Genomic DNA, 17,772 nt, shown 5'->3' on the forward strand with positions numbered 1-17,772 from the left:
ATATTTTGTAAAAATGCTAATTATTTTTTCATGACTTATAAATTTACGAAATAATGATGATAGATTTGCAAAACGTGGAATTAAGTTTCATTTGTACACAACAAGACGTTGTAACATACAGGTAAAATACGTAAAAAAAAATTAAAAAAATCTGATAATAAGAATTTTGGGTCATAAAATTTATTAAATAATATATCAAATGTAAATTAAAATTTATTATATAATTTTACCGTGAAAAAAGAGATACGATATGGTAAGCAACATAGTAATGAAAAATAAAAATATTGTAAAAAGTAAAATAAGGACTGATCAAGTGCTTGCAATCTAAAAACTAGTTTCCAATAAATCTGTCAAATAGAAAAACTCTCTTTTTCCTATTGATATACTCGAAAGTGTTTCTTATCATTTCTCTTTAATTCTACATTTTTAACTATCAAGATTTTTAATCTGTCTGCAGTTAGATAAACTAGTTTTACACATGAAAATGGACATCTTGCATTGCAACTCTGTAATATCTGCTGCATCACAACCTATGTATAATATGTTCTTCTACTATGTTTCAGACGAGGTGTAAGCCTTCTATAAGAATCTGATATCTAGCCATTGGCACTGTCATGAAAATCTCAGTCCTATTGACTGTATATGAACAGAGTTGGTATCCAAATGTTTAAAACCAATCGACATTTTGGCTTGAACCTTTGGGTTGCCTCTGTGGTTTTTGATATCGGTTATTCTCAAACTTAGCTTTATTTATAAGTGAATACAGCAAATCTGCATCAGCTGATGTATCATAGGGTGCTTCCAGTATACTGCAACATCAACCAAATGGAAACAAGAAATTCATGGAATATAATGAAACTCCGGATTCTCTGATGAATTTGCAAAAAATTGCCACAGAAATTATGGCATTTTATATACTAGTGAAGATTGATGGAAAAACAAGGCAAACTTGTATCCTTTCAATTCTGTCAGAAATAATACATCAACAATATGTAATCCCGCATCTTACCAGAAAAGTTTTGGTGGATGATTAAGGTTACCTGTCAAGTAGCTCCTCCAAGAGAATTCTTTGTGAAGGGGTTACGTAGTAAATGCAGTTTCTAGGGCATTGTCCAACAGCACACTGAACTGGGTAATCATCCCCATGACCTTAAATGTTTGTTGATGGTGGCAATGTAATTAGAACTACGAATAAAATGATGTTTACACAAAAATTTAAAACTAGGTGAAACATATGTCATTCTTTGGCATATGCCTTGCTCAAAATTATGTGACTGAATTTCAGGTAAGAAAACCTTGAGAAGATGCACGTGCTGTTCCAGTTGAAGAGGCGTATGTAAAAGCATGAGGGGCTCTTTTCACACAGGAATTTGAACACGCTACAGAAAATTTAATTTTGTAAATGAAATGGAAAAGTAAATATATATTGATCAGTTCCTAGTTTCCAAGAGCATGTAGTATACACCGATAGTACTAGAAATCTAGCAAATTCTCTTCCTATCAGAGTTTTTTTTCTGCATTACAAATTCGAAGGGTCATCTTCTATCATCTATATAGAAGAGACACGAATACTGATACAACATGGATACAGTGATACAACATGGATACAGAGATATGTAAAAAATTTTAAAATATAGAACACGAAAACACAGATCTATATATTATATAATTATGAATTATATAAATTGACAATAAAGATTTATGTGTAAAAGTATGTTTCAGATTATTTTTTGAAGAAGAAAAATATTTTTTATGACTGATTCATAAAAATTTGTTTCTTATTTTAATAATCATAATAATAATTTATACAATAAAATTTGAATTTTTCGAAAATTAATGTAATTTTTTCTTTTTAAAATTGTGTTAGAATCATGTACTACAATTGTCAAAAATTTAACAAATACTTTTTAAATTGGACATTTAACAAATATGTGTCCTACAGATTTCATACAAGTGTCATTGGATTGGATACTCACACGTCATTTAAGACGTCATAGATCATCACTGTTCTACAGTATAAGAACCCGAGAACAGAAGAGCATAAAGTAAAATTGGAGGGCATGTCCCTTACCTTTGCCGACACAAAGCAGCTGGTTAACAAAAAGATCAAAAGCTTCGCACTCTGGCGTGTCAAAGGGATCTAAGCATTCACTAAAAACGAAACTCCGAATGAAAAACAGAAAACAAAGATTGTGGAAGGTTTCCAATTTCAAGAAGTGAAAAGTTAAAGAAAAGACTGAAATCATCACTACCTTTCAATTAATTGTGATGGGGTGCAGTTGGATAGGATCCGGTAGGCTTCAATTACGCGGCGAATCATAGCATCAGAATGTGTTGTGTTAGAGTGTCTGTTGAGGTCTGGATGGAACTGCTTCACCTTTGGGAGCAAGAGAAAGCGAGAAACAAAGATGAATGAGTAGTGAAATTGGGATGAGGGAATGGAATAATGATGTTGGTGACGGCGGTACTTTGGCTCGAAAAGCAGCTTTCATATCGGCGGCGGAGCAGGGAGGGTCCAGTCCAAGGACGGCGTAAGCCGAAGCAGAGGACAGAGGACCATCATCGTCTCTGCGACTGCAACTCGCTTTTGTCTTCTTCTTCGCAAACTCTGGAAAACCGCCATTTCCAAACACGAGAGATGTAGGGATCGTTATAAAGCTCAAGCTGTTCATTTTCGCTACTCTATTTGTGGTCACAGCTACACAATGGTTGCCAATAGCACTTGCTCTTTCTATTTTTCTTTTCTTTTATAATAACTATTATAAATTAAACTCTTGTGGAGCGGGTATCAAACTGAAGTGGGTCGCTGAAAAAACGCGGAGCGGGCGGGTTGCTTTCAATCTGTTCTCGCATCATTCACATAACTTTAAAATTAGAAAAAATTTATCTGTACTTTTATATTTTTTTTATGTAGCTTCATATTTCACATTGTTGAAAATTTTAATAAAATCATACTACACTCATAAAAATAATACTATAAAACCATTTATCTAATGTATATAAATAATAAAAATTTAATTTTTAAAAAAAATATTCTTTTAAAAATATTTTTTATCCGTGGATCAATTCTTATGCCGAAACGGGCTACAAAAATTAGTTCACAGATTCGAACCAACCCGGAGACAGGTATCCACCCGCTCCTGACACAAGTGCCACTTGAAGCTACCCTTTATTTTGAACTAAATTAAACGAAAATTGGTTTTCTTTTCTTTAAAATAAAGTATTTCGATAGCAGCTTATTAGTTACCATTAAAATCTGCGTTACCTTTTAAAGTGAAACTTCAATTATAATTAAAAAGTCCAAAAATCACTTTTAAATTGTATGTGAGTTTGAGTCAACATTTTTTTAGTAATTCCTTTGGGTCATCGTGATCTTGCATATACTACTTGGATATATTTTTCATAATTTAAGCAACTTTGAAAAACTTGGGATTATTTGTGTTTGGTAAAAGTGAAGTATTTTAAACTTTTTCAATTAATGAAAGATTAGTAAATTTGCATCAAATAATAATTAAGAATTGAGATCACATGAAATGAAATAAAAGAGGAAGCTAAGAGTTTGGGGTGCTCATGACAGAATGTAATATACTTTTATAAACTTTTATTTGTATTTTAATTTTTTATAATTAAAAATATATTCATTAAAGCACTTTTGTATTCTTAAAATAATCTCAATTTAAGATACACCTATGTCATTTTTTACATATTTGAATGAGATTTTTTTAATAAATTTAAAAACTTTTGTTAAAACCTGTACGTTAATTTAAGAATAAGGATTTGTTATGCATGACATGCATACATATATATTCTCTCACTCTGGATCAATACAGAAAGAAAACATTACATGCCGTTTCTATTCTTCTCTCTCTCTGTGATTCTCTAAACCTTTCATGGTCTTTCATGGTATCACGAGCTTCTTCTTTTTTTCTCTCTTTCCCTCACCATGCTGGCTTCTCTCAAGAACCAGTCTTGCATTCATTTTCTGGAAAGTCTTTATCGGATTCTTCCCTCCAATGGTTTTGCAGTGAATTCTGTAAACTCTCTGCTATTCTTCTTCACGAGCAACAATATCAACGTCTTGTTGTTTCGTTATTCGGGTAGCAATATCAAACCAAATATGACGAGTAGTGGGGTTTTGAGCTAAGCCTTTAGTAAAACTTGAAAATCTTAATGCTATAATGATTTTTAAATCCTCCTAACTATTATCCTATTGCAATAATTCTTGCAATAATTCTTGCAAGAAGAATGTCCATGTTGTGGCAATTCTACCTGGTAGAAGGTAATGTGTTGCTCCTACAACACGTCCTTGTACAATGCTCAAGGCTTTGGGCTGCTTACCAGGAGCAACTTTTAATTTATTATGTGCCTAAACAATGGATTCAATAAGTTCTTGCCAATAACCACACCTGCTGAATAGAAACATTAAACTAAAAGTCCATACAAATGCAGATAATGAAGAACCATACAAATGCAGATAACGAAAACTTAGATTTGCTTTATCAGTATCAATAGTGAACTACGAGCAAATAGAAACCTTTAAGAGTATCAATAGGTAACAAAACATGAATATGATGGACCAAATAATCCGTAGTTCCTAATGGAATAGGTAACAAAGTAACTTCTACTAAATTTTCACCTCCCCAAATAAAACTGGTACTTGTTGCTGCACCTAGGGCTCTTATACTGATATGAACGATCGTGTGTAGAAGCGTCTAGGTCCTCTCGTAAGAGATTTCGAAGAACGATTAAGCTTTGGACAAAGGAAACCTTTAGGTGGCTTCCGATTATACCAAGAACAAGAACAAAGATAGAGAATTGAGTAAAGGAAACAAGGTGCATATATTATTCATATATCAAATAATAGTTCAATACTCTATTTATAAGTACTAAAGATTACAAATGATAAAGATAAATGATAGAAAGATAAATGATAAAATCCTAATAAAATCCTAACTAATTAAATAAATGATAAAATCCTAATAAAATCCTAACTAATTAAATCCTAAAACTTTAGAATATAACAATGCCCTCCCCACAACAACATTCTTGTCCTCAAGAATGGAACAATTGGTACTTTACAGGCCTTTTGTTGACGGGATTAACTCCCTGAATCAAGGGAATATGATGATCATGGCCTGGTCGAAAATGTGGTAATTGTTGTGGTTCTGGAAAAACATTTGCAAATTCGTGGAATAGATTCATGAACTCAGTTGGAATTTCCTTTTGTGCGGCATATGTAGTCAAGGAATGCAACAACATCTCCTCCTTTGCACCAATGTGAATCATAGATAAATGCACATCTTCAAGAAAAGCTTTACTCAATTGTTGCTTGGGTGTAGGTTTGATCTTGGGGCCATAGAGCCACGTAGAACATGTCGCCTTCCTTGTATATTGAACTCCATAGTGAGTTTGTCGAAATTCCATAAAATATCGCCCAATGTTATGAGCCACTCAATTCCTAGCACTAAATCGCAACACCCCAAAGGAAGGAGTAGCATATCAGCAGTAAAAGTTGTGTGCTGAATTGTCCAACTAAATTTTTTGACCACAGGAGATATCTTGATCTTTGACCCATCTGCTACCATGACATTCAAAGGGGCAATCGTCTCAATTATGCACCCATATTTTTGAGCCATTTGGGTATCTAAGAAATTATGAGTGCTGCCACTATCAATGAGAATATGTAAAGGTCGTTTTTTATGATATCCAGTTATTCTCATAGTTTTGAACAATGCGTAGACTGAGATTTGTGGCTCCTTTCTTTGCAATAATTCAGTCGCGTCACTAGGAGGACGATCAAGGGGGTCATCTTCTTCCTCCATCTCCATGACGTGAAGCTGTAATTTCTTGTGTACCCTACTGTGCTCCATTGAGTAGGGTTCATCACAAAAATAACAAAGGCCTTTGGCTCTGCGTTCCGCTATGAACTCTGACGTTAAGTGGCGATTTGGGTTGGGTGTGGGGGCCACATTGATTGGAGCAGACGACGACAGTGGCACTGGTGCTGGACCCAAGACTCCCCTATCTAAGTTGGCTATCGAATTGCTTGAATGGGCTGCTTCATACGTCCTAGCCAAAGTAAACGCATGTTGTAGAGATGTAGGCAGGAACATGCGTACCATCATTTGGATGTCTTGCTTTAAGCCACCAAGGAAGCAGCTGAGAATATGATCATTAGCTAACTTCAATCTTGTAATGATTGAATCGAACTCTTCATGATAGGCATCAACGGAAGTCTTTTGTCGTAGACGCATCAATGCAACCATAGGATCATCGCCAATTGCACCAAATCGATCTTTTAGACTTTTGGTGAATCCTGGCCATGAAGGTGCATCCATATCTAAATTAGAGTTCATAAGTGCAGTATGCCATTGCAAGGCCTTGCCTTCTAGATGCACAAGTGCCAATTGTACCTTGAATTCCTCTAAAGTCTTGTCAATGAGAAAATAATTTTCGCATTGATAAATCCATTGGTTAACATTTTCGCCATTGAATCGAGGAAAGTTGATGCGTGCCAACCGCGTGCCACAAACATAAGAAGACCCCGTTCGAGGTCCGCGCGTTTCATGTGAGGGTCCATGGGAGCGTTCACCTCGAGATTGAGTAAGTAAATTCTGAATGGTGTCTTTCATAGAAAGAGTAAAGGTTTCCTTCAACGTAGTCGCGAGTTCCATAAACCTATTATCCATCCTTTGGGAGATTCGATCTTCCATCTCCTTAGTAGCTTGAGCGAAGCGTGTTGAATCTGCCATTGAAAGTACTGGAAGGTCCTAGCTGATACCAATTGATATGAACAATCGTGTGTAGAAGCGTCTAGGTCCTCTCGTAAGAGATTTCGAAGAACGATTAGGCTTTGGACAAAGGAAACCTTTAGGTGGCTTCCGATTATACCAAAAACAAGAACAAAGATAGAGAATTGAGTAAAGGAAACAAGGTGCATATATTATTCATATCTCAAATAATAGTTCAATACTCTATTTATAGAGTACTAAATATTACAAATGATAAAGATAAATGATAGAAAGATAAATGATAAAATCCTAACTAATTAAATCCTAAAACTTTAGAATATAACATATACCAGGTGCTAAAGTGTGGGTATTTTGTATCCATTTGAGAAAAGATCAATTGTAATTGTATAGCGGTATCTGAAGTGAAAGAATCAACGAGAAGATTAATTGTATTTGACATTTTTCAGAGTGAAAATAATTTTTATTTTGAGTTTTGTATTTTATTTTTGCACTTGTTTTTTTTTTCAAAAGAATGAAAAAAATAAGCTAACAAAAATACAACTACCACCGACAAAAACACTACAAAACTTACCTCAACCACCAACTTTCACCATCAACCATTACAAGACCATCACTTGAAAATGAAGAAGAAAGTACTACACTCTTCATCATAGTCATCATAGTCACAAGAGTATTGTTGAAATTAAAAAAATACAATGGTGCATGGAAATGTGTGAAGGTGTACGGAGAATTTGACAATAAGAAAACAGCAAACGTAGATTGGAGCTCAAACCTTTTCAATATTTATTGCGGTTTAAGGTAGTTAATTGTGATCTAAAAATTATACAGTTATAGTTTATTGTAATGATCATGTTTTTAACACCTTTTAATAAAAATAAAATGAACATTTCTCTAAAAATAATTATTTCTAAACAGCATGCTTGTAACAGTCAATGATCAATTCAATTAAACAGTGAATTGCAACCTTAAACTTGACATCCCCGATCCACAAAATCCACACAAAGCTCTAGGATGGCTAGTTTTCTGACTAAAATCAATAGGGTCCTCACTGGCAAATGATCCATTAGTATATATGCAGACTAATCCATTTTATCCTGATCCAAGTAATAGAGAATACACCTTTTATCAGGAACATAACCTTCATCTTTCAGGTGTTCCAATAACACGGACAAGAGCCAGAATATACTATCAGCTTGAGGATGCATTTTATCCCCTACTACGAAGCTATTTACTTTCTTTTCGATTTCAATCCAACTAATACCCACTTCTTTTGCTACGCCCATCTCTTTCATTCTCTTGATGGCACGTGCTCTCTCTTTCCATTTCCCTTCACTAGAATAAATGTTGGCCATCAATACATAAGGAGCTGGGCTATCTGGTGTAGCCAAGAATAGTTTATCAGCAGCATATTTCCCCATTTCAGAATCACCATGTATGCTACAAGCACCAAGCAATGCTTGCCAAACTAGGACACCAGGATTCTCAGGCAATCCCTCAATAAAAAATTTAGCTTCCTTAAGAAGTCCAGCCCTCCCCAACATGTCAACAACACAGGCATAATGTTCGGACCGTGGACTTAATCCATGATCTCTAGTCATAGATTCCAGAAACTCCATGCCCTTCTCAACTAAGCCTGCATGACTGCACGCATGAAGCAATGACAAAAATGTAACATCTGTTGGTCCTATACCGTCCACTTTCATAGCATCGTAAAATTGAAGCGCTCTGAAACCATCCCCGTAGCGAGCATAAGCTGCAATCACAGAGTTCCATGAAACTGAATTCTTTTGAGTCATCTCACGAAAGATTTGCAGCGAGTCGTACAAATCTCCACACTTGGAGTACATGTTTATGAGTCCGTTACTAACAAACAGATTTTTACTGAAGTTCTTCTTTATAATTAAAGAGTGAATCTGCTTACCGAAAGTCAAAGAAGTACCAAGAGCAAATACTCCGAGAATGGCAGAAACCATGTTAGGATCAACTTCAATTCCCAATTTTACCATTCTCATAAATATCTGGATAGCTTCCTCCTCGAATCCATTTTGCGTAAAAGCTACAAGTATTACAGTCAAGGAAACCTCATCAAGTTCTTCAGCAAACTCAAAAATCTGCCATGCTGCTTCCAAACTTCCACACTTAGAATACAAATCCATCAAAGCACTTTCAATGCATAAATCCGACTGCATTCCCAATTTCCATAGTATACCATGTATTTTACAGCCATCCAATAAAGCTTGTAAACCTGAACAAGCCATGAGTGCACTCAAATATGTCAAAGAATTAGGACTGACTGACCCACAACGCATTTGATTGAACAATCTCAAACCATCCTCATAAAATTCATTTTTTGCGAGGCCAGATATCACTGCCGTCCATGTTACAACATTCCTCTCAAGCATCTCATAAAAAACCTGCTTACCTTCACTAAAACACCCACATTTAAAATATGATGTTATAAGTGCATTCCCCACTGTAACATCCCTGTCAAACCCACCAACAAAAACCAAACCATGGACCATTTTGGTCACACTAGAGAACTCCAGTCCATCACAAGCTGACAACATTGTAGTCAGCGTTGCTTTGTCAAATCCACAACACACTGTCCTTGACTCATTCATTTGCTTAAAGAACCTAAAACCCGTGTCAAGATCCCTGTTCCTTAAAAACCCAGAAATCATTGTATTCCATGACACGATATCTTTCACAGGCATACGATCAAACAGCTTAACGGCATCCTGCAGTTGACCACATTTTGAATACATACAAAGGAGAGAGTTCCAAACAAAAAGGGCATTGCGGGGGGAGCCATCATAATCGTAAAATGGGGGTTGCTTGATGACACGGGCATGGATGGAAGAACCAAGATTAAGGTTTCCATCTCTGCCGCAAACCGAGAGAAGAGAGCTCAAGTCTGCATGGTTGAGGGCAGATTTTGAGGTTGCAGGAAATGGGTTTTGAAAAGTTGGTGCCTTCATGGTGAAGGGTATATTCAGAGAATCCAGCCATGAAGGGAGATGAGCGTTGAAGTTCCATCTGGATTTCATCCATGAAAGGGAAAACAGTGATGCTAATGGGGGCGCCGAGGATACTATTTCGAACAAAATTGTAAATAATGAGACAAATAAGATGAAAATACAATAAAAAAAATGTGTAGATATATGATTTCATTTTTATTTGTCTACAAAAATTAAGACTTTTTTTTGAAAATAATGCATATAAAAATTAAAATTTATTATTATTATATTAATAAAAGAAGTTATTAAATAATTGTATTTTGAAAAGAAAAGTGTCAAAATATATTTTTCAAAAAAATATTTTTATTGGAAAATCTATTTATAACTTACTCTCAACTCAATCACTCAATACTCATATATTAAAAATAATAATAATAATAATAATAGTTTTCCTAAACTTCAACTATATATAGAAATACGCTTCTTAAATTTTAATTTTATATGAATTGATACTTAAATTTTATCTTATTTATAAATAGATATTTTAAACTCTAATTTTGTTGTTGATAGTTAATTTTTTTTTTCTTTTGAAGTATACGCTTAAAATTTTAATTTTTTTCTAACAAGTTTGAGTTAAACCATCTGCAATGTCAATAATTTTTATTTTTCTTTCTTACGGTTCATTTTTATAAAGAACATAACAAAACGAAAACAAATGAAATTGAAAATCATGAAGGTCTCTCATGCATTTATTAATAATGGCAAGATACACCAGCACAATCCCTGATAAGGTGATTGTTACACAACTTCATAAATGAGTTCACCTCCTTTGTAGTTCCAGCCATGAAGAATTACTCGAGGAGAGACACCTTGGGGTGACTCAAAAGATATATTTATAGGCATTGTCTCTCCTGGGACTAGTGAAAAATAGTTATCAGAGTAATGAACTGGAAGAATTCTTGTGTCTTCCCCTTCCTTGTAGTCCTTCTTTGAAGTATGAACAGAGATTTGAAGAAAGAAAGCAACGCCTACATCAGATCCATTTATCTCTGTAACTTTCAAGCCGCCGTCACTTTTCCCAGAAAAACATCCCTCTATCCCCTTAAAATCAGTTTGATGTTCTTTTCCAACACCAGAATCCAGAGTTTGCAGTGATTGTGTGCCATAAAAACCATCACTTGGCCTAACTGTTGAACTTCTTGACTCTGGACTTTCAGATGAGTTTGTCACATGCATTTGAATATTATAAATGGATTCTTGAATTGAAACCTTCGATGTTATCTTGAGAGGTATTTTCTTCTCCCTATATGGCTCCAATAACTTGTAATCTCCACCAGAAAGATGCAGCCAGTAAAAGTTTCTGGATATAACACGTTTATCTGACATGTTATAGAGTTTCAGAAGAAGAAAGTAGACAGGCTTTGGATCTTTTGACTTTGGATACTTCATCTCAACAATAGGTGCAACTTTTTTTGGCAGCAAAGAGAGATTTTCATTAAGGCTGTAGTACGGGCGTTTTCCTTCAAGATCCCACACTGAAGTTTCAATGGCAACATTAGACAACTCTTCTGATGTAGTATTAACGACCTGTTTTGTGGAGGAAGATAAAAAAAATGCACATACTTTAAGAATTACCATGCATAAATTGCAAAGAAAATTGTAGATCAAACAATTTTCACAATTTCTTTACCCTTCAAATCTTTTTAACTTGCCACTTTGTCTTCCTATCTCAATTTTAACTTGTAAAAAAAATATTCATCAAATCGGTAAAATAATATCTCTATTTTCATGACCTACTACATTTCGATACTCACCTCTATCAAATATGTAGCAAGATTAAGCTGTACATGAATTGGTTCTGCAGCACACCGACAACCATAGAAACCTGCTGTTTGATCAAGTAGATGGTCGTAAAATTGACCTCTCAGACCAGTCCAAGGATTTTGTGTCTTCCATATCAATACACCTGTATATTTACTCCACATGCGAGAAGTCCATCCCTCCAGAAGAGCTCTGTATTGTATGTAGTTAACAAGTTGAGCCTGAGGAGATTATAACATCTAAATTAACCATCAACTTCAGCAAAAAGATCAAGAAAAGTATGATGACGAAATATTCATCACTAATGGCCAACAGGATGAAGGTTTGTACTCTCTTCTTACCTTCAAACAAAAATCATCAAGATCTTTTGCATCACCATAAAGTTGAATCTGATCATGAACCTTGGTTGGTTTTGAGTAAGGAATATATTTATGGTATTCCCATATGGCATTTGGAACTTCTTCAACATAACCATTGGGATGTTTCTTAAACAATGGTATCTGCCAACCTTCTGAAGGCATTGTTGCTCGTATGGTAGCTGCAACTGGCATTCCCACAGAACCAACCTCTGGATTGAATCCATACTTATAGTAGTCATCCTTGAAGAAATCTTCAGGATTTTGAATTTCATAAGGACCATCAGTGAAGTTCCCCATCCCATCAGCAAACCCATCCCACATTGAACCTTGTATGTAAATGCGTGTGCCATCAAGATACTGACTAGGATCTGACAGCGTTGGGGACACATCTCCTACAGGTTTGCTGTTTTCATCCTTACTTTCAAAATGAGGATGAAGCCTTAGATCATATTTTAGAGCAGCGTTTATATCAGCTGGTGGAATTTGCTCATTCCCCCCTACCCAGAGGGCAAGACTGGGATGATTTCTTAGAAGCTTAACTGTGTCTCGTGCACAAAACAAGAAAAGATCATGGTCCAGAGGACCATCTGGATTAGATACTGGGTCACCACGTCCATCAACATCCCCAGTTATCCAAAACTCTTGCCATACCTACAAAATTCAGCCAGCAGCTAGAAAAATTTTCTAAGCCAATACTGCCACTAGTGTAGTATAAAACATAAAGAACACAAGATATTGGCCAGGACCAAGGATTATATGGTAAAACTGTCTAAGCTTCAAACCAGATAACTCATCAGTGACCATCTGGTCTAGCTGTAGCAGGAGTACCACTTAAAATTCACATTTCAGAAATACTACCTGGGTATACCAACATCATAATCACCGCATAGCAACCATTTAAAATCACTATCAAGAAATCCAAACAAAATAATGGATTTTAGAAAAAGAAGATTAGAATCAAATCTCCACTTACACAACATAAAACTACAAAATTAGAGAAGAATAAAAAGTATTCAATAACGAAGATGAACAAAAAAAAACTGCCCTTAGAAGGGTGATTGAGCCATTCAAATTAATACAAACTGCTATCTACATGAAAGTACTCAGAAGTGAGAGAACATAACAAACCATACATGCATGTATGTTACTCAGCTGTGCATACACACATTGAGGGGATTTTATCACATTAATATAAACCATTTCTTTCTACACTTCCAAAGTGGCCTTGCAATTTGAATCTTAATTTGTTCACATGCATATATAAGCAAAAGTAAGGATGTGGTAGCAGTTTTAGCTTACCAGAAGGCCATAATAATCACAGTAATGATAAAATTCTGGTCTTTCAGCCAGCCCACCTCCCCAGCATCGAATCATGTTAAAATTCATATCTGCATGGAATTTTATATCTGTACTATACCGCTTCTTCGAAAACCGCAATAGTCCATCGGACAATATCCAGTTACCCCCTCGAATAAAAATTGGTTCTCCATTGACTTTAAATAATCTGTAAAATTAAATGTAGACAACAAAACATATACAGAAACAATTAAAAAAATGAATCCATTCTACCAAGTAAAAGGTAGATAAATATAAGATTTGAGAAATCACCTTCCACCAGTAGCATTATCAATATGGCTCTCAATTTTGCGGAATCCAAAGTGATGGCTCCAAGAATCAGATTCACCAAATCCTTTAACATCAATGCTAATAACAACATTATACAAAGATTGCTTTCCCATTCCATTCGGCCACCATAAATTGGGCTTGGAGAAGATAAGCTGTTAATTTGGATCATTAGCAGTTGAAAAGAAGCATTGGAACTAAAATCCCAACATGTGCAGAATAACAGGATCAGTAGTAAGAGGATACTTGAAAATACTATCTATTTAGGTTTCCTTGTGTGCAATGTAAACAAAAAAAAAAAAAAATAGTGTTGTCCCTATGATCACTTGGGTTGGTTTAAATTTTTCTATATGCTTTATTGTTTTATCTATCCAGGATGACATATGTTCAATGTAAAAAAGGGAGCAAGGGTGCCCATATGATAACTTGGCTACTTTGTGATCAGTTGGCTTGTCTAAATGTTTTGCCATCAGCTTTGTTACTTCAGATCATAGCATAAACAGTAAAGAAAGACATCAAGTAACAACTTACAAATTATGGATGTTAATTTGTAATATATATTCATCAAATTTATCCAAACATATCTGAACCTTTGTTCCTTTGATAGGTAAGGAAATATAAGAGCTCCATTATTATTTAGGATATTGTGAAGGTAAACACAATCATGCAGTGTAGTAAATAAAGATTGTCTGGTTACAGTACAAGCTCAAGAAATTATAGCACACTTCAATTATAATTACAGTAAATTAGAGCTATCTAAAAGTTAGACAAACTCATATAGCACAAACACATGACATAAGCCATATACATAAACATACACCATGGATGTCCAAGAACCAAGAGAATAAGGGTGTGAAATTGAACAAATTTCTTAAAATAACCAAATTCATTGATAAAGGTGTCTTGAATTAACAATTAAGTTCTTCAAATGTACTAAAGGTGTACGCACATTGAAAAAAAAAATTGTCACAAGCATAATGAATGCAATCACTGACCTCCGGAAATGTATATTGCACCCTTGAGTTTGCAGGTACCGAAAGATTTTGAGTTTGAAGATGCTCTACTAAGAAAATGCTATCCTCGGGTTCTAGTGTCACTTGGACACTCAAAGAACACTCAGCAGTCCGGGAGCTCTTGTTTTGCAACTCAATCGTTGTATGTAGATATGCCTTCTTATAGTCATCAGAAAATGTTGAAACCAGGTGCGGATCAATTATTTTTACTGGCTGCACCAAACACAGACATTAAAATTATCCCACCAAGGAACAACTAGAAGCACCATCGTCTATAAAAGAAAGACAATCAACACTTTAGAATATTTAATTGGGTTTGTTGATAGCATGGACTGCACTAAAAGCTAAAATGAGCATAGCAATTCTATGTCTGGTTCACGCCTCTGCAATATCCTAGTTTAGTTTTCCAAACATCTCGATGACTCCCCGGACTATATTTCATGAAGCGGGCGTATGCTTGGATTTGGAGTTCATCAATATTTACTATGAACTACAAAAACAAATTAGTTAGGAGCAAAAATGCAATAAGCACAGAAGAATCAAGAAGGGAAATGAAAGGCCTCCATAATTGGTCTCAGCGGCAAATCCTAAAGTGATTAAAAAAACAACAGTGAAGACTTTGGGATGTACTTAAACAATTAATACTACTCACCCCAGTAACAGAAATAGAAACCTCGTCCCATATTCCAGTATTCCTATCTCTGCAATCATATTAAACACTAGCATTAGTTATAGATGCACTTTGCCAATGACCACACATCAATACATTTATACAAACAAGTATTAACAATGTCACCTTATAGGAGCCATCCAATCCCAACCTTCAACATATTGTGTGGCCACATCCTTTCCTATCTACAAAATACCCGGAAAAAATTAATTAGATATCCAGAACGCGACAACAAGCATTGTTCCTCTTCCTCTTTCACTGTCGTCCTAACTGATTCCAGAAATTATGAAACACATGAAATTGATATTTAAAGGTTTCATGTAACAGGAAGGTTAAGTAGTTGAAAAGGATAAAATTAATTGATCAGAAGTGTGAGCTTAATTTCCAACCTCGTGATCACCACCTTGTCCCCCCGTGGGAGGAATTCTCCCTGGATGATCTGGAGGATGAACAAGAACAGCAAGCAGGTTTGTGCCATCAGCATGAACAATATCGGTGACATCAATGGAATGCCTTCGAAACATCCCTTTTGGTAGAATGATTTCATGGCCATTCAAATACACATCAGCAGAGTAATTAATTCCACGAAAGTTCAGATCACAGTGCTCATTGCTTGACTGCAAATGCAAAGGGGTCAAGTAATTAGTGATGCCCCTTCCATCAAAATAAGAAACCACCATCGTATATTCAAAAGCAGATTAATGTTAAGACCCTAAAAGGTTTTAAAAATGGACTCTCCACAGCTGCAACTTGAAGCTACATCACCCACATTTGTCAACAAACTTTAGAAATATCCAAGATCATACATAGCTAAACTAAACCACAACTGTGAGCCTATGACTACCCACAATTTAAGACCTTACAAACTGTATACTGTTCTCTATGTTTGGAAAACTAATTTCAAAAACTTGAAACCACAAAATATCAGTATAAGAAAATTGAAATCAAAGGGTACCACTTGAAAATCCAAATCTGTAAAATGTAGAAGAGGTCAATCACAACACGTACAAGTTTGCAGTTAAAGGTTGTAAAGAACCAGAAGGTGTAATAGTCTCTTCCAGAATCAGCAATGTCAACGATGTGTTCATTTTGCAGACCATAAAAAGGATCGGGCACAACTTTGTTCTTCACCAGGGTCGCCAGAACACTGTTATATGATATCACATTGTGAGGAATCAAGTAAACATTGTATTAAAGTAAGTAAAATAACAGAAATGGAAATAAAGTTGTGATTACGTTGCTGGAACGAGAGCTTCCATCCATGGTGAAGTGGGGCCAGTTGGAGGGTGAGTAGTGGTGAGCTGGGTTCCGGTGAATTTCACCTCAGTGGACCTTGCTGCGACCCACCCTGAATCCAGCGTTGTCTTACGGTGTTGCTCCGCCATCACCGAAAAGCTTAGATCGCAGAAGAGGCTTGTTCTTCATCGCTGCTCTTGGTGAAGCGGTTAAATAAGAAAGACTCTTGGCGTGACAAACTTGAACTTTGCTCCTGCCATGTGACGATCGTGACGATCTCCGTTAAAAGATGTACATTGAATTAAAAGGAGCTGTTAAAGTAGCAAATTAGCAAGGTTTAGACAAGTTATAACCTCCTTTAACCTCCATTAACATTACCAACCCCAACGCCTAACTTTTTGAATTTTTAAATATTATTATAACAATATTATATTACAAATTTATAATTATTATTTTTTATTAATTTATATCTATATATATAAAAAAATTATTTAATATACTTATTTTATTATTAGTACAATAAAATATTTTTTCATTGAATTATTTAAAAAATAAAATTATTTTTTTAAGTAAAATTTAGGAAATAATTTTTTTATACCAATTAATTCTCATTTTTTCTAATTTCTTATTTTAAAATAACAATCACCTTCATTTCATTCTCTAGATATAACGTGATATTATATATCATTCTCACATCTAGATATAACGTGATATTATATAATCTAACAATCTTTATATTACAATGGTTAGAAAAATTGAAGGAGAAGTGTAATTAAATTACTAAAATACCATAAATGATATAGTGGTGAAAATAGAACCACATTCAGTTAATAGTGTTACTACATTACTTGGTCTCGAATGTGTTTCATTATGATTAGAGGCAAAAATATAATGTGATGTTAAATAAATGAATAAAATTATATAATAATTTTTTTTTAATGTTATATATTATTTAGTCTTGTGTTTCATTATCATTAGACCTGTGGTACAAAAGTATAATTTATTATGTTAAATAAATAAATGAAATTATATAACAAAAAAATTAAAACAATATATATGTGTAAGTAGTTTTTAATGTAACAATATATACACATTTTTAGACTACAAATTAAATATTAAATATAACTGCAAAAAAATGTAATCATATATTTAGTTATATAAAAAAAATATATAAGAATAATATATAATATGTTGCCTGCATTATTTATTGATAAAACTAAACGTCGAAGAGATGTCAATCTTATTTTTTGAACAATAGTTTCTAATTTAAAATTAATTTAGAATTTAAAATAATTAGTAGTTAAAATTTTGGTAACTAATGTTTGATATCAGTAGAATGAA

The 17,772-nt window shown here is 34.5% G+C and overlaps 3 protein-coding genes across 3 annotated transcripts in view; 1 reads left to right on the forward strand and 2 right to left on the reverse strand.

The window, feature by feature from the left end:
• LOC137831700 (uncharacterized) overlaps positions 1-17,772 on the forward strand; it is a 98,442-nt gene that overhangs the window by 61,728 nt on the left and 18,942 nt on the right. The gene's annotated exons all lie outside the window — the stretch shown is intronic.
• Positions 471-9,856, reverse strand: LOC137833508 (uncharacterized). The gene is made up of 11 exons (XM_068641853.1): positions 7,833-9,856; positions 6,869-6,878; positions 5,373-6,770; positions 5,080-5,265; positions 4,442-4,516; positions 2,469-2,744; positions 2,253-2,377; positions 2,072-2,151; positions 1,296-1,379; positions 1,041-1,149; positions 471-809 (listed from the first exon to the last, which is right to left on the reverse strand). The coding sequence occupies exons 1-11, from the start codon at positions 9,797-9,799 to the stop codon at positions 668-670; spliced, it is 4,452 nt and encodes a 1,483-aa protein (XP_068497954.1). The 5' UTR covers positions 9,800-9,856; the 3' UTR covers positions 471-667.
• LOC137831698 (mannosylglycoprotein endo-beta-mannosidase-like) lies at positions 10,431-16,774 on the reverse strand. The gene is made up of 11 exons (XM_068639481.1): positions 16,432-16,774; positions 16,204-16,342; positions 15,585-15,812; positions 15,322-15,380; positions 15,178-15,226; positions 14,508-14,738; positions 13,498-13,667; positions 13,189-13,393; positions 11,872-12,540; positions 11,524-11,751; positions 10,431-11,296 (listed from the first exon to the last, which is right to left on the reverse strand). The coding sequence occupies exons 1-11, from the start codon at positions 16,578-16,580 to the stop codon at positions 10,508-10,510; spliced, it is 2,916 nt and encodes a 971-aa protein (XP_068495582.1). The 5' UTR covers positions 16,581-16,774; the 3' UTR covers positions 10,431-10,507.

Source organism: Phaseolus vulgaris, chromosome 6 (assembly GCF_000499845.2).
Source record: "Phaseolus vulgaris cultivar G19833 chromosome 6, P. vulgaris v2.0, whole genome shotgun sequence".
NCBI lineage: Eukaryota > Viridiplantae > Streptophyta > Magnoliopsida > Fabales > Fabaceae > Phaseolus > Phaseolus vulgaris.

Coding starts and splice junctions, on each gene's coding strand:
- LOC137831698 (XM_068639481.1), bottom strand. CDS start 16,580: ATGGCGGAGCAACACCGTAAGACAACGCTGGATTCAGGGTGGGTCGCA. Junction 16,343..16,431: donor GAAGCTCTCGTTCCAGCAAC/GTAATCACAACT, acceptor ATCATATAACAG/TGTTCTGGCGACCCTGGTGA. Junction 13,394..13,497: donor GATAATGCTACTGGTGGAAG/GTGATTTCTCAA, acceptor TTAATTTTACAG/ATTATTTAAAGTCAATGGAG.
- LOC137833508 (XM_068641853.1), bottom strand. CDS start 9,799: ATGAAATCCAGATGGAACTTCAACGCTCATCTCCCTTCATGGCTGGAT. Junction 5,266..5,372: donor ATATACAAGGAAGGCGACAT/GTTCTACGTGGC, acceptor ATTGGTGCAAAG/GAGGAGATGTTGTTGCATTC. Junction 810..1,040: donor TTGGAGGAGCTACTTGACAG/GTAACCTTAATC, acceptor TTGATGTTGCAG/TATACTGGAAGCACCCTATG.